We start from the raw sequence: 26,534 nt of genomic DNA, 5'->3' as shown, positions 1-26,534 counted from the left end.
AAGAGGGAGGCAGGCCTGGCTCATAGTCAGTTTAGGGGTCAGAGCTCGTCGTATTCTGGAGTCCTGATTGGTTAACTTTTTTCTTAGGGTATATTAAAACTCGAGCATATTCAAAAGACTCTGGTCGCAGTCCTGGAAGGCTGCACGCCAGAAATTATAAATTGTCCTAGGAACCCGTTGTTGCAGGCGGTAACGCTTGCTAGCTCGGCTCTTCCTAGTTAAAAAGAAGCCCATTCGGCTTCTTTCCCAAAGAAAGCAACCAATTCCACCTATTTATTAGTTTGGATGGTTTAACAGTTGTACGTGTGGGAAGGGAATATAGAACGGCGTTCACCATGCGCCTTCAGGAGTGTGTCTGTGTAGTTGTTCTACTGGTTGTTACAGTGGCAGCCGCGCCGGAGAAAGATCGAGGTAGGAGATTTATATCATTTATTTGTCATTTTATTATGTTTCTGAGGTTGATGCTGACCGATGTTTCTGATTCTCTATATAACCATGCATGTGATATTGCGACAGTGTTTATGTGAAACATTGTTACATTTACAACGTCGGTGAATTTCTACATTATTTTCTTTACCCAAAATGACAGTAACAACATGTATGGTATGTATATAGGAATCGTATTTTCATGCATTTATTACTTTGTGGATAGAAACTGCGATATCTGTAGTTTTAAGGTATTTCGAAATGTCTCTAAGTGTGTACAAACTTACCTTAAAGTGAAAGTAAAGTTTGGCAACGCAGTTATTATTATATTTGTGCATATTTGTCGTGATGGATATGTCCACTTGTTGATCGGACATGTTAGGCTGAGCTGCGGCCAATGACAGATTATTATGTCACGTGACATTTGGCACCAAATCTAGGTCATCCTGTGTCAGCAACATGGCTGCCACGTATCACCACGTCAGCAATTGTAAACGTGGAATTCTTTGTCAGCGAATCTCAACCGAGCATTTGATGAGTTTAGTCGCTGTCTGTATTGACATTTATTTCTTCTTCACCTCTTCAGTCATCTCAGGCCTTGCATGCATTACATATCATCTATATTACAACATTACATTTCATTGAAGAGCGGTTATACTCCTTAATATGCATATCAACATCAGTCACTCTGATACATTGCATCCTGTAAATAACAACGACTATCATTTTGCTTTTTAAGTTCCGAGTTGTGAACATTAATTACAAATAGGGTATTAATGCAATTGATTTTCAGTTCTTCTTTTAGTGTGACTTTGTGTTAATGAAGGACATGCACATATATGTAAATTTGGTCCGATTTGGTTTCATAGCTGAAATAATGCGAACTACGATCTCAAGTCACCACACCTTATTCCTTGACGCTCCCAACTGTAGCTTCTTAAGGTTGTGAGGTTTTATATCAAATTCACTTTCCTGACTCTGGAAGTCAGTTGTGATCAGATAACCACTTGGATTTGGCTTCACCACTGACGAATAAAATTGGAAAAAACTGTCCGTTTAAAAGATTTAAATTACATGTGTTCCCCAGCCTTGTGAGACTCTTCCTCTTCTGTGCTATATATTACGCTCTAATAACTAGGTCAGTTCAATCCACTTGATCAAGTCAACCCTGAAACACAACACCAAATTTGCAATACCCAACAAGAGGCTATTTAATATTACTGTCACTCATTCTAATTTCGAATGTATATCAGCTATACCGAAATTCTTTTCGTACATTTCCTTAAATCTAGTCTATAACTTGTTGACTTAGTTTGTTACATTTTGTTACCTAATATAAAGACCGACCATCTGTTTTTAATGTCAAGCACGTACGTTGTGATAACCTTTGCGGAGAGCGTATGTTTATACAGAATGGTATTTTGTAATAAACATGTCTTGTTAGTCAGTGTGTTTGAGAGGTATGGATTTGGTAACATCACTAGGCATCACTATTGTCAAGTCATAGATATCTAAAATACAGTACATTTAAAACACAAAGTGATGACTGTATCTTAAACATCTACTACGCCCCTTCAAACGGACTTGTTAATGATTGGATGAACACACTACAATAGAAAACCATCATTAAATTTCTGTCCGGCTGATACTTTGAAAACCCAAAGAAACGGGATAGATGAGCCAATGGTTTGTCTGATCTACACATATGTTCCAGTGGTTTGTTCTATCAGACACCACCAGTCACTCGCATCTACACGTCACAAAAAATGAACGGGGTTCGACTCACCACCTGTGCCACGTGACGCCTAGTTGTAGTGTAGCGATGTTTAGGAATATTGTAAAAAGCGGCATTTCTATTTGCCATTAACGCTTCAGCTCAGTTACCTCCCCTGCTTTACCCAGGAATGCCTTGCATAAAGCATGTGTGATTGTGTGTAAGTGACGAATGTTGGGCCCTGTTAATAATCTTGCCAGATAAAATGAAGTATGAGCACGCATACAGTTTTAACAGTATTTAATCCTTGCTTTTTTAGTCGTTTTGTCCGGAACATATTTTTGTTATGTTAATAAAATAATTGAAATATTAAAATTAAAATAATTAAAGAGCATTAAAATAATTTCCTTTGGAATTTAGGCATTTCATTTCCTTTCTCACTACGATAATTCTCTGTCTCTCTCTCTCTCTCACACACACACACATACAGAGAGAGAGAGAGAGGAGGGAGAGGCAGAGAGTGAGTGAGTGAGTTATACGCCGCACTCAGCAATATTCCAGCTATATGGCGGCGGTCTGTAAATAATCGAGACTGGACCAGACAATCCAGTGATCGACATCATGAGCACCGATCTGCGCAATTGGGAAGGAACCGATGACATGTGAGAGGGAGAGGGAGAGAGATGGGGGGGGGGGGGGGGGGGAGGTGTATAGATATACAATATATTAGACTGAGAAACATCCACACAGGGCCGATGATGCTTGTACATGTTTCGTGAAATTCTTCCGGTAGTGAATGACAGATATGACGTCAGAATAGCAGTGACATTGTGACTACTATTGCCTCTGTGACGTCATAACCACGTCATAACTGTCATCTTATGTGTATGTATGTATGTATGTATGTATGTATGTATGTACGTGTCTGTGTGTCTCTGTGCTATCTCTCTTCACTCTCTTTATAATTATATGCATTATACATACATATCGCGTGTAAAGAGAGGACAGATTGTCATGAGCATATGACAGACATCCGGGGGAGTGGCAGAAATGCAGAAAGTTAAATATCCTCTGAATATTAACCCCTCATTAAGATACTTAACCGGGACTCAATATCCACCCACATTCCTCACCGTCCCCAAATCCTGGCCAGACTTGCAAATTGAAGTCAGAGCTGCACACGTGGAAGCAATCGCACATGCTTCTGTATATAACAATACAATTCCATTCACATGGGATGCATTTCGCTCACCATGGGCTGAACAATCGCACATACAGTCACCTCATACAAATATGCCGGACATGCAGAGTACAGTTCTCATGTAGATGGCGAGGAGAAATTAAAATTCCACAGGACTGTTTGACACAAAATCCTCAAACTAGATTTGTCGAATTTTCTGATTTCGATATTCCATTTGCTTTATCAACGTTTTGGGATATAGGAGTCAATATGTGTATTAAAAATTGTGTAATATCTTCTTTGAACGATTTCGTGACAGTCCTCAAAATATTTTGCTAAGTATCCCACCCAGCTCAATACTGGTATGCTGTTGTCATTTTTAGGCAGAGATACCTTACATTTTGACGCGTAAGTTAATTCGTCTCCAACCGTTCCACGTTGCTAACATTCAGCCTTTCGAACTTCATTCTTTACACGAACTGTATTGGCGTTTACTAGAATTGTTTGTCGTGTTGGCTTAGTTAGAGAATACGGAAGTCTCTTCGCCATTAACAGCATGCCCTGAACAGCAGTGCTTTGTGTTACCTAACCGAAAAACCAACCATAGGCTGACTTGTCACGCGCTGTGATGGAGTCAGTGGTGACCTCTCCATTGAACTTCTGTTCTGTCGAAGCAAACTTACAGCTAATATCACAGTGGTAATAGAATAATATTTAAAGTCTTGAAGCAAGCGATCATTGCTAGGATTCATTGGTTAGAGGCAATAGTAGATTCCATTTGGAACTTCTACATCACATAAGAGTTAATATTCCATGAGGGTATATACACTCCATAATAAAATACGCATATTTTAGGGAACATTTAACCGTCATTACGTGGCCTTGACTGCCTTAACCACTTCTAAGTTCTAATTATAGTACTGGTTAAATGTCTCTGTGTTCAAACCGCAGGTATCCCAACTCAAGGTGCTCTCGATCACTCTCCAGCAGTATTCACGTGAAGAATTGAGTGAGTTAGAACTGGTCTTCAGAAACCCATGAGGCGATTAATAGGTAGTCAGACTCGCTGACTTGGTTGACACGTCATCGTATCCAGTGTTCATGCTGTTGATCATTGGAATTTTCTTTCCAGACCATTTTTTCCAGGCGATCCCACATATATTGAATGTTGTTCAGTGCGGCGTTAAACAACAAACCAAAAAACGTTATTGATTAGAATAATTTATCTGAGTGCAGGGTTACACATACTATTTTTCATCCTTATATACTAACATTCATCCTTATATTTTCAGGGTGCACATATCAAGGAGTTCAGTATGAGAACGGAGCAGTTTGGCTACCAAATAAAGAGGACAAATGTTTTGAATGTATTTGCGACAACGGCGAGGCCCATTGTTCTTTCCTTGCTGACTGTGACGGTTACGGTAAGTACGACTAAAATCCTGCTCAGTGGATTGTTTGTCCGCTACCTTTATCATTTTATTGATGAGATGGTCAAAGAACTCTTTTTGGTAAATGATGTAAATACATACTCGCCAAAGCAATAATTGTTTGTGGACGTTTTTACTTTAATAACGATTTTATTAGGTTTATTTTAGTTACTAAGTTAATTCATCTATCATCGGTATGTACGCATGATGTTTTTATAAACTTATTACGATTATTAACTTTTGACACAACGCTTTATCCTTTCAGCCTCCGCTCTCACCAAAGAAGAGGTAGGTCTTAGCAAAAGACTTCCTTTTGTTGCCACAACATATAACGTTATAACAGACGAATTGTGACAGCCTGAATTGTTATTCAACTGTACCAACTTGATAGACCACTATTTTCTAAATTTTATCTCATGTTTCTTTGAACATTCACTGGTCTCGTTTGTTGTCATGACACTGTACAAATTTCATGGTGTGTTCTTTTCTCCTTTGCAGAAAAAGATGAAGGTCATGGCTGCCGTCACTGTAAGTCATTATCATCACCGGTTGTATTGACTAGTTGACCGACGGTCCTTAATCTTGCTTTATTGATACTACAGTGATTTTATGCACTAACGAATAGGTGTTTGTTGTTTGAACATTGATATCATATCTGTCTTTGTTGTGTCTCAGGGTCTGCCTGGCGAGGATGGAGAACGGGGCGTACAAGGTCCAAAGGGAGAGCAAGTGAGTATAAGTTTATTTTGTCCCTGAAAATAATTTTAACAAAAATAGTTCCAAAACAGGAGCATCAGTGAGCTGAGATATTCAGAACCTCAGGAAAATCTACACATCCTTCGTTTCGGGTTTTACATTGCGGAAAGGGCTGTGCTGATAACTGCTGTGGTTGAGGAACTATGAGATAAATTGTGTTTGAAACTGAGCGATGAACATTTAACCGCTCATCTCTCGTATTCTTTAGACGCGGCAAGAATATGCCTTCAAACCAAACATGGCGAAAATACAAACCAAAAGCTCGCAAAGAGTTACAATGAGGACGACAGTTGTCATCTTCAGAAATTGTTAAACGTATCAATGTACTTTATCAATACCTTGCGAAACTGCTTCTTAGTTCAAAACAGCATGAATTTTCAACAGCAGTCCTTACCGTTCTTACATACGTCTTTTCCGGTGCATGTAACTGTTGATCTGACTTCCAGGGAGAGCCTGGTCCTGATGGAACTAATGGTGTCCCCGGACCACCCGGATCCCCAGGGAAGAGCGAAATGGTAAGTCCCTCTCCATCTAATTCAGTCTTGATTCTCTGATCTAAGGTACACTAGTGAGTGCTAAATGTTACCATATGGTATGGTCCGATTTGAAGGACTCTCGGCATTTTAAAATGAAACAAAAGATAAAACGAAGAAGTAATGAAGCCATCAGACTAATAACTAGTCCCTGAAGTTAACATATTTTGCAAACAAAAAGTTCATAGTTAAAAAATGAAAAAAAGTAGCTCTGCAACTTTCTAGACTTGCGTGGGCTTGTTTGGATATATTTGCTTCATGGTCTGTATGGCAGACTAATAAACTATCCATGCAATAAAACCCTGTGTGCACAAATGTGTTTAAACATATGCTACATAACGATTGACGTTTCATGTGATCCCCTGCCATTTCCCCTCAGTCAGCTGACCAGGCTTACCGCCGCTACTACGCCGCAAGGTTCTCCAACAAGGCTGGTGGAGCCGCCTTCGGACCTCAGTATCTTCAAGCTCAAGTTGTAAGTAGGAAACTATAACATTTTTACCCTATCGTCATATTACTGTTGACTCATCGACTAAGTAATTGTCGATGCTGTCGATCAGGCTCTGTGTGAAATACCTACCCCAGGTTCTAAAGAACCTATTTCCAGCGTATTGTCATTCACTTACGAAAACAATATGTTGGTCCTGTTGATTGTACCTGGACATCACGATTACTTTTAAGAATATATCTGTCGTAGTTGTATTGTCGGGGTAATAACCACGGCTCGTGGAGGATGTCTTTCTATTTCTGATATCTATCGAGATATCTTGATTAAGAGGCAAGATGTTGAAACGTACCCGTAGGAATTTCTGACCACGCTACAAGAATCTGAATCGAAGCTCTCGTAATTAAGAAGCTTGTATGCCTAAAGCTTGTTCAATATTATCGAGATATCTGCTGTCTCCATACGTTATCACCTTGTTACATGTTATTTCAGGGCCCCATTGGACCACGTGGATTGTCTGGACCTCCAGGACCCACCGTAAGTTTTGGTATAACACTTACAGATGTTAAACAGTAGAATAATTTAGTTCATGTCCAGTGGTGTTAAAAAGTTTCAAAACCTACAGGCTTATATAGATTCACGCTTTATGTGTTTTGTTACCTGTAATTATAATGAATTTCAGGGACCCCAAGGAGCCCGTGGAATCAGGGGCGAAACTGGAGACAGTGGACCACAGGTTGGTATCCCATGCCACTTCGTAGTAGATCTCCTTTACACCCAAGGGTTACAGTGCTACTTATTATGTATGTAGTTATGATATTTAAATTAATAATAAATATATTTTTCATCGTTGTCATGTATGTACCGAATGATTTGATCGTCCTGAGATTTAACTCGTATGTTTTAATCAATCATGAATTGTTAATATGAAGAACAGCTTGGAGGTGAATGGACTAAATGTGTAATGTGTAAAACATGTCGGTAAGTCTAAAACATGTCGGTAAGTCTTCTTTGACTAGATGTTTAAAATCGTTCTCAACTTACAGGGAGCGCCCGGAAGCCGTGGACCTCCAGGCCCAGCTGGACCTCGCGGACCTGAGGTGAGGACAGAACCAAATATACCGTTACATTGCATTCATTCTATATATCCGATGTAATAGAGATTCGATGCTGATATTCACCCGTTATACATGGAGGACAATTCTCAGTTTTCGTTGTGATTTCAGGGCGACAGTGGACGTAATGGTGAAGCAGGAGCTCCAGGTCTCCCCGGCGCTAGGGTAAAATACTTTCTTATCATTTACCCTGCGCATTTTTAATATTTCAATGCAGAATTGCTGGTGACTGACCTTTGTATTTCGAACAGTTGTTTTATATAAAGCGCAATGTACCATTCCATAAAATTCGAAAAAACGTTTTAGTTTACTTTTATATATTATTTCTGATGCCATTAAAGCTCTGCTGTGAAGTTAGCCAAATGGGTCATCTACACAGGTCCTCTGATTGTTTCTTCTTCAGGGAGGCCCTGGACCATCTGGTATGCCTGGACTTCCTGGTGCCAAGGGACATAGAGTAAGTCTTGTCAACACACATCTCAAACTTTAAATGTTTCAGAATACGAATGCATTAATTTAATTGTATTCAAGGTCATCTATCATAGCGCATTGATAAAGTGTCTCGGTGATTATCACATTATATGAATGAAAAGTTGGCGTGAATGAACTTCCAGACGTTACGCTTGTGAGGGCATTTTCTGGAAATTTTGTCTCCCTGAAAATGTTGAGTTGTTTTGAAAATTGTGTTTCTTCGCTCTTTTCAGGGCTTCCCTGGCTTCCCCGGAAAACGTGGAGAGCAGGGTATTTCAGGAGAGAGTGTAAGTTTGCATAAAATGATTCATACACATCACCTCAGAGTCATCATTTGCTAAAAGTATTATAAGACATCCTTGCCATACCCAAACTACATACACTACTATATATATCATGTTACAGACATTGGAATGTACCGTTTGCACGGTTTCGGTTGTATGTTTCCTCGAAACAAATTCCTGACCAGTATATACTGTAAGTGAAAAAAACTTGTGTTTAACATTATGTTAGCTGTCTCTAGAAGAGAAACAGGAGGTCGTTCACGAACTTGGTTTTTCCTTAGGGTGCCGTCGGTGCCCCAGGTCCATCTGGAGCTCCTGGCCCAGTTGGTCCCCGTGGTCAGTCTGGCGAGAGGGGTCCTGATGGTTCTACTGGACCTTCAGGTCTTCGTGGTGTTGATGGTCTTCCTGGACAACCTGGAGCCCCTGGTGCAATGGGTGCATCCGGTCCTCCTGGATCACCAGGAATGGTTGGAGCTAAGGTAAGGAACAAATTGTTTCTGTTACCGCTTTTTACAATTGTTTGTTGCTTAGTGAATGAATGGTGTTATAATAACAAAAAGTAACTTATGTTGACATTTTGAATGGACTGAACTACAGGCACCAAATGGTGACAGAAAGGATCGCAATCAAGGCGTCAATGCTCACTCCGATAAAACAACTAATTGCAATGTCAATACGAATATCATTATTCTTTGAAGCATATGACGCTATTCCTTTTAATCTGATATAAAAAAATGAAATTTTCAGGGAGAAGCCGGTGCTAAGGGGCCTAAGGGAGGAGTTGGACCTCAGGGATCCCGTGGTGAAAATGGCATGCCTGGAGCTAATGGAGAGGACGGAATGAACGGGCCACCTGGTCAGCCTGGAAGTGATGGCGAGAAGGGTACCGTTGTAAGTAGTCCTGGGGTCGTAGTTTGGAAGTTATGTATTTTAAAGGATGTGGCAAAGAGCAACATTTTAACACATACTATTATGCCAATGGGAGAAACCAAAGTCTGAGTTAATTCATTTTGTTTGCATTCATTCTGTTGTATATTGTTACTGTATTGGGAGGGGATATTATGCAATAGGACGTTACATTTATAATAGTTAGCTTATATATTTATACTTTCACTTCAGGGAGACCCAGGTCCAGCCGGTTCTCCAGGATTCCCTGGACCCCGTGGACCCCCCGGACTTTTGGGAAGCCCAGGATTGCCTGGTCTTAAGGGAGCCGCCGTAAGTTTGCAGTAATCCTCAGAATTACACTGTGGCCGAAACTTGCATAGGGTTTTTTTTACGAAAAGTAGAGTCCAATAAAGCATTTGATTCATTTAAATTTAGGTTATCAGATAGCCGTATAAACAAATAACGAACATGCGAATTTATAAGGATGATTATAGAATGTTACTAACCCCATATACAGGGAGCCCCTGGACAAGCTGGATACAAAGGAGAACAAGGTCTGAAGGGGTCTCCAGGAGCACCTGGAGACAGAGGACAACCAGGAGCCCCAGGAATCCAGGGAAGACGTGTACGTACATGTCGCGTTGTTTTGTCAGTTTAAAAGACAAATGTGAATGAAAGATGAGATGTTTTTGTAGTTATCTTACAATAACTAACAAAGTTTTTAAGGTTGACACCTGTATTTGGAATGAAAGAGTAAAGACCATGACAAAACCTTCGAAAAATGCTTCTGTTTTGTTTCATCATTTGATGTTTTGCAGGGCAGCCGTGGTGGTGCTGGAGCCGCCGGACCTCAGGGTCCCAATGGAGAGAGAGTAAGTAGGAGGATAGGATAATGTATATCCCACAGATACAAAGCACCTTCACAAAGACGTTTTGATAAGAGTGTGTGAAATAAGGCCTATCCGAGCGTCCCACACAGGCTACATTTCTACCGGCGATCTAATTGTACACTTCGCCAGTCGGATGGTCTGGTAAAATTGTGAAATAAGATGTTCCATACATCTATTTTTCAAATTGAGCGTTACATTCAGACTTTACAATTGCTGTTTAAGGTTTGGACTATCGTCCAAAGCATTGCGTAACTAAAAATTTAGTTATTTTCTTTGGATTGTCTTGCTCAATGCTTTTTTGGCAGGTAAGATTTTGAAGTTACCAGTCCTGATGTCTAGCTGGGTTTTTGGCTTATGCCATACACCAGATAAGACATATCTTTTCACTTTTATAATCTGAGGCATATTTAGCCTGCCTGAAGAATAAACCATTACGAACGTATGAGTAGTTTCCAGAATAGCTTGGCTGTAGTACCATTTGAAAATATTAAGTAAAGAATGTGGTAAATGGGTGTCTGCCGTATAGATGCAATTATATATTATCATCTGAACGTAGGGCCTCCCTGGTGCGCGTGGAAATCCTGGAAGCCCCGGAAACCCCGGACCTAAGGGAGAAGATGGAGACGCCGGACTCCGCGGAGAGAGGGGACAGACAGGCTCAATGGTAAGGGGCATACAAGTCGTTTCTTGTAGTATCATATCGTTCAATGCATTGAATCTCTTTGCATATCCTTCTGTTATACTTATTTCGTTCTTCACATGAGGCTTACTGTACGTCATTATATAACTGTAGTGAAAACGTTTATCGTTGATCTTATCGAGCTTTTTCATTTCCCCACAAAGTCACAAAACCTGAACAATACAAGGTAGTCATAGCTTCGTCCAATAAGGACTGTATGATGCATGTTTTTAGTTTTGTTTTTCAAATCACACCGAACCTTGCAAGGCAGTGTTATCATAATGTCTGTTTAACTATAAGATCATGGCTGTACTGTTTGATAAATATCTTTTGTTTCATCTACTTTTAGGGAGAGGCTGGTCGCCCAGGTCCCCCCGGACCACCTGGTGAGGCGGTACGAACATTTATATAAAGTTTCTATTGTGCATTCATTGTTGTTGACGGTACTTACTGGTGATATTATGTAAAGTTAAAATGATCTCTAACGTCACGCTTTCCTGGTTAACATAGCTTTTATATCTCTATTTGTTAACTGATACTTACGAAGCATAATATTATCCTATATTGGTGAATTCATATATTTATTTATTTGTTTTCCTTTTCAGGGTGCAGTTGGACCACCTGGACCTGATGGAAAATCTGGATCACCTGGACCTATCGTAAGTAACAAGAAATACAACATAATACATTTAGGAGATAAACATCATGTGTTGGCCAATTTCCGGGTGTTATTGAGTATTTGAAGCACGGGAATGCATTTGGAAGCATATTTCAGTGGAAACAAATTCTGCAAGTTAAAAGGAAACATAATTAGATGGGCTGAAGACCATGATGGCTTATGGAGTTCAACTTGTTATTCTTTTAATGCCTCTTTTTGGTACTGATGCTAGTGCCTTCTCTGTCAACTCAACAACTTGCCTGGCACCAGAGTACCCAAAACGTGCAGATTCTGCATTAAAAGACTAAGCAGTTATTGGCCAACACATGATGTTTATCGACATTGTAAACACAAAAGTAAACCAAAGGGGTTTTAGTGTCTGCACTCGTTTACATCGAATACGGACACAGCAGTGAAGAGTCATCAGCTGGCCGTTTCAGCTGGTTCTCATGGTAGCATCTGGAGTTGCTCATTTGTGACGTCATTCTAACTTTACGTCACAATATGATTTGAATGACGTCACCACTGTTGATGACACAACAAAACAATTGTTTCAGTGTCAATACGCGGTGAATAGTCTTTCAGTTTCCGGGAATCTAATACCATTTAATCATGTTTTTCAACCAATCAGATTACAGAACACAGTAACTTTTGGTTTACAATTACATTTAACTACCTTTCATGATCTCACTGATGGATTCATTTTATATGCAGATTTCTATTTCTTCCAACACATATTTTACAAGTGAAGCTTAATAGTTTGAAAACGACGGTGAAATTTATGAAAATATGTTACTTATTAACCTCAATAATGATAGCTATTGTCCTGTTACAGGGTCCATCTGGTAACGATGGACGCCCCGGCGAGATTGGTGCCCCCGGACCCTCTGGCTCCCCAGGACAGCAGGGTGCTCAAGGCCCAACTGGAGAGAGAGTACGTATCTCATAAGCAGCAGCCACATCATAGATGGCAGTCCGATACTGGAAATGATATCAAATGGACTCCTGAATTTCTAGTACCAAGCGTTCCAGCAAAGAGGGAAATGTTTCGCCTACGTTCATGATTGTTTCTCTGTATATCTCATGTCAGACTGAGGTTTTGTCCTGCAACCATAGAATATTTTACCAGATGTGTTCAGTCAAATCTATCTTGCTGATTACTTTCTGTACACTTCAGGGAAACCCTGGCAAGTCTGGAAACCCCGGACAACAAGGTCCACGTGGACCCTCAGGCGACAACGGACCAACTGGTGAAATGGGACCCCAGGGAGCACCTGGACCCGAGGTACGAGCGAAGAGCGATTCCCTGCGTAAACAGTTGACGAAGAAATCACCATAAACAAATGCTGATGCTATGAGGAATTGTCGTTCATCCTGTCTCTCTCACATCAGTAATTTTACTCTACAACGTTAATGTTACAAATGAGACTACATTATTGCACAAGGCAATAATTCATTTACGTTGATAGCTTACCGTTTCATATAATTCTTAACATTTCATACTGTTTCGTAATATTGTATTTATGAAAAGTATTCTTCGTTGCCCTTTTCAGGGAGAGCCTGGCCCCAGAGGCGCTGAGGGACCCCCTGGAGGACCTGGATTCCAGGTGCGTACACGTTGCATTGGTAGTATCCTTGAGGTGATTGCCAAACGAACATTCATCTCTGTGATATTAATGATGACTTCATCATATATTTTTGAAAGTATGATATTTACATGGAAACGTTTCACGTGTCCAGGGAGCTCCAGGTCTTCCCGGCCCCCCAGGAGAGGCTGGAACTGAGGGAGAGCCCGGCACACCCGGAGGACCAGGTCAGCCAGGACGTACTGGAAACAGGGTGACTATAGCACTAGATGACTGACTCTAATTAGAGATTTTCAGGAGGAAATATTTAAACATGAATTGTACAGAAAGTTCATCGCTTTAAAGGTTTGTCTTGAGCCTTGTTATAGTAAATTCTTTGTCCGTATGTCACAGAGTGGTTTCAGTGAGATTGTTAGTATGTTTTTAACACGTCTTACATTGCTCGTTTTTGGGCCACAGGGAGAGCGTGGTTTCCCCGGCGAACGCGGAGCTATGGGACCTGTTGGTGAGCCTGGACCACCCGGGCCAGTTGGACCCGCTGGAAATGATGGCGAGAGAGTAGGTGGCTGCTCTGACTTCTTCAAGAAACAGTGTATATTAAATTATATGGATGCATACATCTGTGCCATACACATTCAAATTAGGTATTGTAGGTAATTCAGTGCTTTATTTGTGGTAATATTTGTGGATGTAGTTAGCGATTTAGTTAATTGTTCTCTGTGGGAGGATGAGATACGATACGCTTGCACGTTATATTCATACGTTGGTATCCGAATAATCATTCAAACACTTCCATTCCAGGGTATTCCCGGAGAAATCGGTGTCCAGGGCGACGTTGGTCCCCAGGGACCTATGGTGAGTACAACGAATTTAAGGACATATCTAGTCAATCAGAAGCTGATGCTTTCAAGTTACATGTTGAGAAGAAGTTCGTGTCGTGGTTATGATGAACAATGCTTACTTACAAATGGCATATGTCATAATAGGAAACTGGATTAATCACGTACATGTATTCATATTTTCAGGGTATGCCAGGAGAGCGAGGTCCAGCTGGAGAGGCAGGAGCTAAGGGAGACGATGTAAGTAGATTTCGTGTATTTCCCTCTCTTTCTGAAATCCCTGTAAAGGCAGTAATATACCAAAGTCAGGCAAACAGACAATAATAATGAGAGTTTACCCCTATGAATATTAACTCTGAGCTTTTCCTGGTATTTTTCCTGGAACTGTTTTTTTTTTTTTTTTTAGTTTTATTTACTTATTTATTTATTTTGTCTTTAGGGTGAGGCAGGTCCCCCAGGCCCTGATGGAAACACTGGCCGACCTGGTCTTGCTGGTCCCCCAGGAGAGCCTGGCCCACCTGGTCTTGCCGGTCCCCCTGCTGAGAAGGGACAACCTGGTGACCCTGGCTACCGTGGACAGTCTGGCCCCCCTGGTGCCTCTGGAGAGCGCGGAAATGCTGGCCCTGACGGAGAGCCCGGATACCCAGGCCTTCCTGTAAGTCGTACTGATTCTCATTAATGGTTGACGATGACTGCCAAGTGTGCCATTCTCAAATTATTCCCGATTATTTTCCACTTAACAGAGTACTTATAATATTCGGCATTACTTTTGTGGAAACATTCCAATGTACATGTTATTATTACTTTTTAATCAAACTTTTATTGTCATTGTCTACAGGGTCCTGCCGGAGGTGCAGGTATGAAGGGAGAGGCAGGACTGCCCGGAACTAAGGTACGATTGATTTCATAACCTCAGCTTTGAAATAAGACTTTTACTTAAAGTAGAGCATAACGCTTATGCGAGGCAACAATTCCAACTCGAAGATCGCTTCAACCACAGTATTATGAATGTTTCGTTAGGATATAAAGGCCCATGTTAACTTAAACGTTATTTATGCATTTCAGGGAGAGCAAGGAGATGCTGGTGCTGCTGGTGAGCCAGGAAGTCAAGGACCAGCTGTGAGTACAAAGATGAACTACTTTCCCGATATGTATCTGCTTAATGATCGGCCCTTTTGTATATGAGGTATATAATTTTGTATATAATAAGTTTACCCTTAAAACTGTTCATTGTCACGTTTTGTTTTTGTCTTTGCAAACTATTCTCATTTTCCGTATACATTCCACTAGGGAGTTCCTGGTATTCAAGGTCGCAAGGGTCCAAGAGGAGAGCAGGGTGTGGCTGGAATCCCCGGTGAGCCAGGTGCCCCCGGAGCCCCAGGATCCCAGGGTCTCTCTGGTCAACAAGGTCTCCCAGGCCCTGCTGGACCCGCCGGTTCTCCCGGTATCAAGGTCAGTACTAGGGATTTGCAATTATGTATGTACTTCAGCGCTTCCTTTTATCTGCTTGTTGTATAATGGCCCAATTATTTGGGAACTTAAATATTGTACTTTTATCAAGGACTGGTTGTTTCATCAAACAACTTAAGAATGATTCCGCCCTCGACACAATTAGCAGCCCTGAGATGTATTAATTTGTTTTGCAGGGATCACGTGGCTCCACTGGCAACATGGGACAGGCTGGCAGAAATGGTGCTCCCGGACAACCCGGAAATCCAGGACTGAAGGGTAGCCGTGGAGAAGACGGTTCACCTGTACGTAAATCTCAAACAAACATTTTTTATATTTCATATTTTGTAGACCTTTGATTAAACCTACGGTTTTCATGTTGCCACGTTGCCGTTAAATGCCACTATCCTAAACAGTAAAACACACGCGTGCCACTTTTCAGAAAACAGCTCAATACAAATTGGAAAAGAAAAATCCAATATACTTACTTATATGCATGTCTTCATCTGATAATAGGGATCATCTGGACCCCCTGGTCCTGCAGGTGCATCAGGAGAGCGCGGTGAACCAGGTATGCCTGGACCACCTGGTGAAACTGGACCCGGAGGACCCCAAGGACCTAATGTAAGTACTATCATTATTCTTACACAATTGAAACTAACCACCAAATGACCACATCGAAATGACGTGTCCATACAGTAAAGGGATACCTATTACGAAACTGTATTATACTTGGTATGGACAGCTTTCACTACATACTACATGTTATTGTCATACAACATGAAACGATTAACATATTTGATTCATCCACAGGGAGCTCGTGGAGCTAATGGACGTCGTGGAAGCGATGGACTTCCAGGAAAGGCTGGACCCCCTGGACCCGTTGGAGGACCCGGCATTAACGGACCAACGGGACCTTCTGTATGTAGCAGTTACTCTTATGGTTACTTCGTTAAAAGTAGAATTAGAGCATGTGAATGATTTGGTCTTTTCCTTGACCAGGGAGCTCCCGGAGCTGACGGCGCCCCTGGTCTTCCAGGACGTCAAGGCGAGGCTGGACTTGTTGGAGATGCCGGGCCAGTTGGACCCGTAGGTCTACCAGGACTTCAGGTGAGATATATTTGTTCTCTCATTCACGACATGCCCAGATGTGTGTAAAACCATTATAAATATCCAAGTAACCCTGTGATATGGAACGGTCATATTTCTGTGGTGTCATGCTTTTATGAAATCCACTCACAGCTTTGTGATGCAGTCTTCAAAGGATGTTTTATATTTACTGAATAAACGCACAATGACAGTATATCATTTTCGACATGAAATGTGATATTCGCTGGCAATTTTGTAACAACGAATATCGTTTTTACAGGGACCTGCTGGACCCAGCGGAGCAGTAGGCGAGGCAGGCTCACGTGGAGAAAGGGTAAGACTGTTCTCATAATAATAGTCAGTGGAAATATTGATAACGAAACATTCAAGATATCAGACATAACTGCACATTGATGGCCTCGTTAAACATCAAAAGGATGTAATTGGTTACACTACCTTTCACGGTCATTACAGATGTTGTATGCTTCCTTGTTAAGCACTTTGGTATGTTCCTCACCCAGACCTTTAATCACTTGCTCTTCTCTAAAGGAATTATCACGTCATATGTTAATAGTAAATGCACTTGTTACCGAGCTAACATACATTTCTCGATATGCAGGGAGCAATTGGACCTGTTGGACCCAGAGGACCCCAGGGATTGAGAGGCTCTCCCGTAAGTAATGCATAATTTCTACTTTAGTAATTATCTGACATACATTGTCAATTCAGTGAAAATGAATCTTGTAGACTGAAAATCCGATTCTGTATAAATCCAAATGAATTTTCCAAATTGAAACATGCCCGCATTTCAAATCACGTGTATATGTTGATGTTGCTTGGTATCGGCCCGTGTTCCCATTTTTCCTTAAAACCGGTGTCACTGTATTAAGTTACCTTGCTCCAAAGCTGTACTGAGTGCCAAGCCCACACATGTATAGTAATTCTACCTTTAAAGAGACAAAGGAAATAAAGGGACTTATTTCATAAATTATCATTCACCTTAGAGACCTAAGCAAGTCTACCAAGATGTCACCGATGACATTTGTCTTACAAGATAAAGATGGCGTTAGAAAGACCGATGAAGTATGACTAGCATGGGGTCAGTATAAGTGTTTCTGTTACAGGGAGTTCAAGGAGAGCAAGGCATTGATGGCGAGGCTGGAGATTCTGGTCACACTGTAAGTGATACAACTTGAATACATGTCAGGGAAGGATAAGACTGGCATAACATAATAAGCACTTTTCTTGAGGAACATTTGATGTTAAGTGAGTAAGTGTACTGATAAACATGTTTATAAATACTTATGACAGATAGGAAACGCTACACCAATCCCATTTATGAACTTATTTCTTCTGTTACCTTATTAGTAGAAAGAAATAAGGAGCCTGTGATTTTAGTTTTTAAAGATCTTTAGTGACAGTAAACAATTTATTGTTTTTTTAAATAAGAAGCCTGTGATTTTAGTTTTTAAAGATCTTTAGTGACAGTAAACAATTCATTGTTTTTTTTAAAATAAGAAGCCTGTGAATTTATTTTTTAAAGATCTTTAGTGACAGTAAACAATTCATTGGGTTTTTTTTGTTTTCTTGTAATGTTGTAGGGAGACAAGGGTGACCCAGGCTACATGGGACTTCCTGGTCTACCTGGACCCGAGGTGAGTATGTCTATGTCATCTTTCATCATGAACTTGCAATATCTTACTATAACAGTACACTGGACATTGCTATGTAACAGTGTATACTGCCCCTAATCGTGTGCAGAGGCATCCAGCAGTGAAGTAACTTTCAACTCAAATGCATATTGTAATATTTTCTTTTTTTAGGGTCCAATTGGAGAGAATGGTCCACCAGGACATCGTGGACCAGCTGGAGAGAGAGTACGTATTGCTTCTTTAATTCACTGGTATTCAGTGTGTGATTGTGTTTTGTTAGTTTTGTTGTTGTTGTTGTTGTTGTTGTTATTGTTGTTGCTCCTCAAAGCAAAAGATTCCAGTTACATTTACGTCTTCAAATGATCCAATCTTAGCGTCAGTTAGTCGACTCGCAAGAAATGAACTCCTCTGAACATCAGTTCCAACATCGACCCTCTCTGATCTCATGTATATGTATTCAGTTCCTTGTTATCTTTCCCGCCAGGGTAACGACGGTGTCCGTGGACAACCCGGTCTTCCAGGAGAAGACGGCCCCGACGGCCCCCGTGGTGCCCCAGTGAGTATTTGATGAAACAGATTGTATTTTATTCGTCGCTCTTGAGTCGTACGTATCCAAGCGGCTCTATTTCACATAAGCACGTACTGGATGTTCTCACCAGAAACTACGAGATTAATTATACTCCTGTTACCAAAGAGTTCAATAAACCATTATGTGCTTGCATTGGCAGTCGAGGACCCATTAAAGAAACGATAACGACATTCATACCCATCCACATTCACAATAACTGCCTCGGCAAGTGATTTGTTTTCGTACCACCTAAGTTCACGTGGAATGATTTCTACGTTTCCTTTCTGGCCATTTGAATATGGTAAGGTGCAAACTTACTCATTTTGCAATTTGCGCGTGCATTTTCCGTATTTTCGTATTATTTGAAAACCTTTTTAACATTTTTGTTGTCTAATGTCTATGTATTTTGCCTACGCCAGGGCGCCCGTGGACCCAGTGGAGAAGATGGAAGGAGGGTATGTAAATTTGTGAAACCTTAGTTTTATTGTTTTCATCACCCCAGATTGGTCTGTTTTCAAGTAATTTATGAGTTCCAGTTAGATATTCACTCTTCCCCAAATGTATCCAAACGTACAGAATGTATGTACAAGATGTAAGACATGTACTGATGTTAACGCTAAAATTTCTCGGTCACAGGCTTCTGATCCTATGTTATATGCATGTCTGTGGACAACGTGCCCACTTCTGTCAAAATCAATTGTGTTAATGCTAAAGTTGTACATATGCCTGTTAATGCTCTGTCAATATTCCTGTGTTGCATATTATATACTTATTCATTTGTGTTTGCTTCTTTTCCTTTAACAGGGTGCCGCCGGTCTTCCCGGGAATCCAGGACCCCCTGTAAGTGAAGCTATGCATATAATTATATGTGAGAATAAGTCGTTATGGATGATGAGCTTCTATATTTTACAATAGCGTTTCAATGCCGTGTTCAATTACCTGTTTTGCTTAAAAACGGTATAAGTATTTATTGTTGATTATACATGAAAACATGTCCTTCGTTTTCCTTACAATACCTCTCATACAATGTACGTATGCCTCCAACACTGTTCGGAAAAAAATGTAATCAAATATTCATGATTTGGTAATAGATTGATGACTGTGTGTTGAGGACATAAGTAACTTTTAATAATGTGAGAAGGAAGATGTGTTACTGTTACCGGCTATTGCTTATGTGTTGTAGGGACCACCAGGAGAAAGCGTGTTCGGCAGTGCTCTCACCGGCTGGGCCACTGGATCCAAGGGCCCTGGCTTCATGGTGGGTGTTTGAAACAATCTTCAGTTCCCGATCAGTGTTCTGACAACTCTGCTTTAACCCTGTATCCACCTTATCACAATGACACGTTGTTTAAGTATAATATTTTTTCACGAACAAAATTCATGATCTTCTGTCAATCTTAACATTATCGTTGTCGTTATTACTTATGATTAAGTTTCAGCGCTCATAAGTACTCATGTCTTTTAGCTCTACATGTCAGATGGCCTGGACATGAACTCTAGGTATTCAGCTGACAAATTACAGTAGGAATAACTGTGACGAATCGTTAAATCCTTTAACTAATTATCGTCATTTCATTGTTTCTGTTTACAGGGTGATGTGCCATCTGCAGTAAGTTGAAGTTTTACAATAATACAGACCCACTGACATTTGTTTAAGCCATAAATTTGAATTCACGCATTATATTTGATAAAGACATTTCATCACTTCATTTGATCGTTTGACAACTAACTGAAAAACCTTTTAAAGATGTCTGTTTGACAAATAGATAATCCTCAGAAAAACATGTTCCTTTATTATTGAAAGGTTATTGATTTTCCTTTTTAGGAGGGTGAACCAGAGGAGGTACGTTCAATTTTGGTTGTAAGAAACATTTAACAGGATGGAATATAACCAGTAAAAGGAACCTCAAGAATCGAGAATCGTCAGTTTGCAATACAGTTAAAGTTAATGGGAATAAATGTTGTATACTTATGTGTGTAACTATTCTGTTGAATACATATTTGTGCTCACCATGTACACGCTCGTTCATTACGTACTGACTATATTCGTGTAGGCACGTAACGCCATCAAGGCTCTTAAGGATGTAGAGGAGGAGATCAAGAAACTGAGGGATCCCACTGGAACCAAGGACGCCCCCGGACGTACCTGCCATGACCTGCTCAAGAACAACCCTGACATCACTAACGGTACGACATTCTGATCTTTTTTTTGTTCATGTAGATTCGAAATTTTATGTTCCGAAAGTGGGAAAACGATATTCCCTTAATTGGGTAACTATACAGAAATTGGAAAGTCTTTCAAATGCGTTTCGAACGAAATCGACAAAACACGTGACATCACCTTTGAACTGGGGTCAGTGGATACAGTGTCTAAAAGTGTTAGAGTATTTAGTCTAAGGTATCTAAGTATGTTCTGAAAGTATAGTATTTTCGATACTTTCTATGAAATGAAGTTCTCATTCCATTTTAGGAATATGTCTTAGCCTTCAAAACAGATTCCGGAAGTATTGTGTTATTTATTCAGGTTGGTACTTCGTTGATCCTAATGGTGGAGGCATCAGTGATGCTTTTGAGGCCGAATGTATCTTCAACGGAAAGAGGACCGAGACCTGCTTACATCCAATCCAAACTGGGGTAAGAATGAATGCAGAAGCTGGGCAACGCTTCCTGTTTTCCTGTGTGTTATCTATAAGATCGTAGATGTAAATTCTCGTATCGGGTATCTGTACTCTTTCACAACTGTTCAGTTGTTTTTAACAATTTTATACGAGGGATGGTTTGTTTAAACCTGTTCATCCATGTTGCAGTATGAGAGACAGCACTGGTTCGCAAGGAAGGAAAACCCAGAGGCACACGTATGGTTCGCCGAGACCTTCGACGCCAACGGCTTCGTAAGTACTCGCATAACACATAATACTATATACGAGTGATTAGTGATTCTCTTTTATCAGTATTTGAAGCGTCTTCACTCCGATGCATACCATCTAAATAACATCTACCACAACTCGAGGTTTTATATAAGAAACATGTCTATGCTTGAAAATAATTTAGAGGATAGTCCGAACCGTTATAAAATGTCAGACACAACCTTGATGATGTGTTGCCCTGTCATATTAAGTTCATTACATTTTAAGATTATGCTATATGACTATTGATTATGATATAGATGGTCTACAAGTCATTTTCTCGGGTACACAAAGAAATACATTATTATGTTTACAGCCTGTTGATTGTTTAGGTCACTGTGATGCAACATGTGATTCATTATCAATTGCAGTTCGACTATGGAATGCACAGGTCTCAAGTTAAGTACCTACACCAAATGAGCTCACGTGCTCGCCAGGACATCGCCATCAGCTGCAAGAACACCGTCGTCATCTACGACCAAGCCGCTGGCAACCACAAGAAGGCTGTGAGGCTTGGCAGTTTCGATGAGGAGATCATGGGACCAATTGCCAAGAAACCATACAGATTTAGAGTAAAGTCCGATACTTGCAAGGTACGTTTACACATGCCTGAAACTATAAAATGAATTTGGTTTTCGCATACATTATGGACTTTGAAACTTTTAGATATCAGGGTTTACCTTTGTGGCACAGGATGTTGTTATATGAACCAGGACAATGTTAATCCAGTGTTAGACTTATGGATTAATTCCATCACCAAAAAGTCTAACCTTTGTTGTGTTTCAAATGACTAGCAATGCGATAGGTTTGTGCTTTTTTTTCTAATACATAATAATCTATTTCAGGAATACAATGGACAGTTGGGACAAACAATAATAGAAGTACGCGGCCGCGGACACCGCATAGAAAGAATGCCAATTATTGATGTAGGACTATATGATGTTGGGGGAGAAGATCAAGAATTTGGTATTGACATAGGGCCCGCGTGCTTCAGCTGAGCCGATGGCTAGTTCCGTATTCATCCGCACACGTCTTCTCATATTTCATGACAGATATAGACAATTTTAGAAATTTCTTCAACATTCATCTAATAAAACTCAAGTACCTTCCAGATATCATTCTGTTAACCTCATGGACCAATTTATTATTATTTGTTTTCGACATTGCGAGAGGAGCATCGATGCCGCGGCGGAGAATAGTAGGCGGATGTTAAGAAACTGTGATTTACTAATACAAAGCATATGTGATCAGCGCTACATTACTGCCATTACCTACGTCTAGTGTTCAAGGGATCAGGGGACACAAACCTATGCTGGATGCATGTTGTTTCAACGCGGCCTGTTTACTACCTCTGTCTAATAAATCCGTCCAAAATTGTCGGCATTCAGCTGAAGTGGGAAATAAAAAAATAAAATTAAGAACATTTTTGTGATTTATTTTTAAATAAAAAAAGAGAAAAAGCCAATGACTGTTTATTTGTTAAGAAAACATATGTGGATGCATGTTTGTCTTGGTCAGTATCTTGCACTGTTAACACAGTCAAAGGTCGTCTTCACAAGGCTATCGTGAATCTGCAATTGTTTAATAAAATCTTAGGACAGTCGTGGCGGTAATATCCCTTAGCAAACCACTAAATATAGTCAGTCTTATAACTGACTATGGATATGTGGTTTTGTGGTTGCCTTACACAGACTGAATGTGTAAGGAAGGCGTTGTTGAACAGACAGTCAATTCAATGTAAGCACCTTCGTTATCAGGGTAGCAAAAGGTGACCCAAACAGGTCAGTTGGATCCGGTTGCCGGTCTGATTTCCCTGGCTCAGACCTGTTATTATCTGACTGGTGTGTAAAATACTTAACCAGTCCTAGTTTACAATGTCAAAAAGTCACAAACGTTTAACACAATGAAAAGTCTCACTTGAAAACTCGGAACTCCACTTGAGACATGGCTCATGACGATACGATTCTGTTCCTGAGGATAGTCAAGACTTGGTATTCGCTGGCACTGACGTTCCACATTGCACACCTATATTTCCGTAAAACAAAGATTAAAAACGTCTGTTTCTTGATGGGTTGATAAGAGAAAAGACGCAGTAATACGTTGCTAAATATAACTGGTTTCGAGACGTTGTGTTCGGATGTCCGTGCGTCAATGATTATTAAATATGCATTCTGTGATAAGAAAACAACTCCCAAAAGTCATGAACATAAAAAGGTAGGTTGCCCAGATTTACACAATATACACACCAGCTTTCACCTTAATCCCTCATTAGTTTTTACCTTCATCACACCTTTGTACCGTAACACCGAATTAAAGACAACAACTTTGTCCGACGAACATCCTGTGATATAAACCCTGGAACAAATATAATCAACAGAACCTATTCAAGTCTATGATGTGTAAGTTTAGATTGTTGAAATTTTAAAAAAAATGAACATTCCTTTCTCTCCCTTTTATTATATTTTGTAGAGTAAATGTTATAAAAATGTTATTTAATATACAACACGTTCATTTCAAAGACTAGATGTCAGTGTCCACAAAAATGTGACAAATACGTATTGCACATAGTGCTATGCTTGAGGCAGAATGTTTAAAGCAGCTAACTAACATGGAATAAACGGAATATAAAGGATAGGTGTCAGGTTGGGAAGAACACCTTGTCACCATATTCAAGATACAGTAATCCTGTAATATGTCGAAATTATTCCTGACGTGAATATGTACATAATGCTAAAAACAATGAGAAACAGTGGGGTTATTGGTGTTAAATGACGCACAAATATTGGATCCAGGAGAAAGTAAAGAACAGAACCGGTGCATCGGATCAAGAGGACAAACATTATACTTAAAAAAGTGACAATATGTGGTTAATTCTTTAGCATGTACATTCTAAAACAAAGATCAATGTACAAATCGACCATATCTCACTTGTGGATGTAAAGTGATTTGATAAATAACCACTCAGATAATTTCTGTCTGAATACTATTCATGTCTGAAACTTGGATAAAAAGCTGTTTATCATCACTAGTTGTATCATCATTAACGAAATCATTTTGCAAATAAACCTTAACGACAGAGAGAATGGGGGAGAAACTTACAACTTGTTTGGAATGGTTTCAGATATGTTCATATGAATGAGAAGTACACACACAAGTTTACACACACACCCCTGTATAAAAATACCTGGAGATGTTCAGATAACCACACTCACTCTTTTACGTAACAACAACATGTTTCTTAACAATATCTGGTAAGGGCTAAACGTAAGTTAAAATAAGCATATACTTTCACGGCTGATTACAGACTTCTCTTTCGTCGTTTGACACATTATAAAAACATTATATATATTGTTTTAATTCTTGTGAATATGAAAGGATCGTTCGATACATTTCAATTTTATTAGGATTTTATTAGGACTATTAGGGCTCCATGCTTTTAGGCAGGATTACCTATTGTAATTGTTCGGATTATTATTATTATTTATTCCGCCGAATTTTGTACCAAACAACTCCAAAACCCAATGCTCCAAATCGCTTACAACAAAATCACACACACGCACACCGAGGTGTTGATATTCCTTTTAAAAAATCTCTAGGCTCTAGGCCCAATAGAAAAGGGGGGATAATTCAAAATTAATTCCTAAAGTTCAAAGTTCGACAGCAAATATCTCAAGAACTAATTGTTCCAACACTTTCAAATTTCTTGTACAGATGCACAATCCAATTCCCAACAATTCTGCCCGGGTAGTCAGGCTCGCCAACTTGGTTGGCACATGTTATTAGTTTCCAAATGCGCAGATCGATGTTCATGCTATTGATCACTGGATTGTCTGGTCCAGACTCGATTATTTCCAGACCCTGGCCATTCTGCTGGAATATTGCTGAGTGCGGCGTAAAGCTAAACTGACTGACTCACTCAAGTCGCTAAAATGTACAGTTTGGCAGTTATTTTGGTTTTCAGTTTTTGGACCTGTTTTTCGGTTTGAAAAGGTTTAGCATCATTAATATGTCAAACCTTAGATGATGTCGTTATCCAAAACCAATGTATACACGCATTTGCATCTAAATTGTTCCATTTTATAGTTAATGAAGGAAACATTTCCAATTACTGGAAGTGACATGATCTACACAATATTCCCACTAACTATACTTTCACAATCAGGTGGGAGATGGTATCCCTATTTCCTCTGAAATCATAACAAATGACATGGATTCGCTAATCGGAAATACTGCGAGACTTATATTTTTATTGTTTCTATTCACAGATTTCTTGTATTTTCCAAGCCAGAAATTTAACTGCCAATACTATAATCATCATTTCATTAAAACACTTTGAAAGAGGAATACAGGCAAATTAAGCAACTTCTCATAGCTAACAGGCGAGAATTTCCATATAGCCTGCATTGCAGCATACAACTGTATTTTTAACCTTGTCACCTGTTTCTCAGCGAGGTTCTACTCGTGAGTTTTATTAGTGTCGTTTCATAGATGTAGGGGCGGTGGGGTAGCTAAGTGATTAAAGCTTTCGCTCATCGGGCCGAGGTCTCGGTTCGATTTCCCACACTGGTTCAGTCTGTGAAGCCCAGTTCTGGTGTTCGCCGCTGTGATATTGCTGGGGTGTTTCTAAAAGCGGCATAAAGCTAAACTCACTCTACATGAAACTCACTCTACATGAAAAAAATGATAACAATTATTTGTGAAAGACATTTATTCTCAACAGGATAAAGACAATCTGTGGATAGAAATGTTAATATGAAAGGTCAAATATGGATTACTTCAGTGTTTAAACACAAAAAGTCGACGATCAGATTATACCCTCGGGAATATACAGAACAATGAGATAATCATTGTCACCAGAAATGCAACTTTGAAGATATAAATATTGAGAAAACATTTACTCCGAACTCAAGCCAAACTGAAACAGTTTCTATATCTGAAGAATAAGTCTTTTTTTTCTGATTTGGGTGGGTGTAGCA

The 26,534-nt window shown here is 39.9% G+C and overlaps 1 protein-coding gene across 1 annotated transcript; it reads left to right on the top strand.

Annotated features, from left to right (window-relative positions):
• Positions 1-120: 120 nt before the first annotated feature.
• LOC137298475 (collagen alpha-1(II) chain-like) lies at positions 121-22,979 on the top strand. Its single transcript, XM_067830756.1, has 52 exons — positions 121-411; positions 4,613-4,744; positions 5,016-5,038; positions 5,249-5,278; positions 5,426-5,479; positions 5,953-6,021; positions 6,419-6,514; positions 6,977-7,021; positions 7,167-7,220; positions 7,531-7,584; positions 7,711-7,764; positions 8,003-8,056; positions 8,304-8,357; positions 8,636-8,833; positions 9,102-9,245; positions 9,474-9,572; positions 9,760-9,867; positions 10,061-10,114; positions 10,689-10,796; positions 11,161-11,205; positions 11,417-11,470; positions 12,305-12,403; positions 12,647-12,754; positions 13,023-13,076; positions 13,210-13,308; positions 13,515-13,613; positions 13,857-13,910; positions 14,081-14,134; positions 14,334-14,549; positions 14,733-14,786; positions 14,960-15,013; positions 15,185-15,346; positions 15,541-15,648; positions 15,860-15,967; positions 16,157-16,264; positions 16,346-16,453; positions 16,713-16,766; positions 17,052-17,105; positions 17,557-17,610; positions 18,034-18,087; positions 18,256-18,309; positions 18,569-18,640; positions 19,072-19,107; positions 19,457-19,492; positions 19,836-19,910; positions 20,244-20,261; positions 20,478-20,495; positions 20,707-20,839; positions 21,177-21,286; positions 21,460-21,543; positions 21,930-22,151; positions 22,404-22,979. The coding sequence occupies exons 1-52, from the start codon at positions 336-338 to the stop codon at positions 22,554-22,556; spliced, it is 4,317 nt and encodes a 1,438-aa protein (XP_067686857.1). The 5' UTR covers positions 121-335; the 3' UTR covers positions 22,557-22,979.
• Positions 22,980-26,534: the final 3,555 nt, after the last annotated feature.

Source organism: Haliotis asinina, chromosome 10 (genome assembly GCF_037392515.1).
Source record: "Haliotis asinina isolate JCU_RB_2024 chromosome 10, JCU_Hal_asi_v2, whole genome shotgun sequence".
Classification (NCBI taxonomy): Eukaryota; Metazoa; Mollusca; class Gastropoda; order Lepetellida; family Haliotidae; genus Haliotis; species Haliotis asinina.
This window is presented reverse-complemented; position numbering and strand designations above follow the sequence as displayed.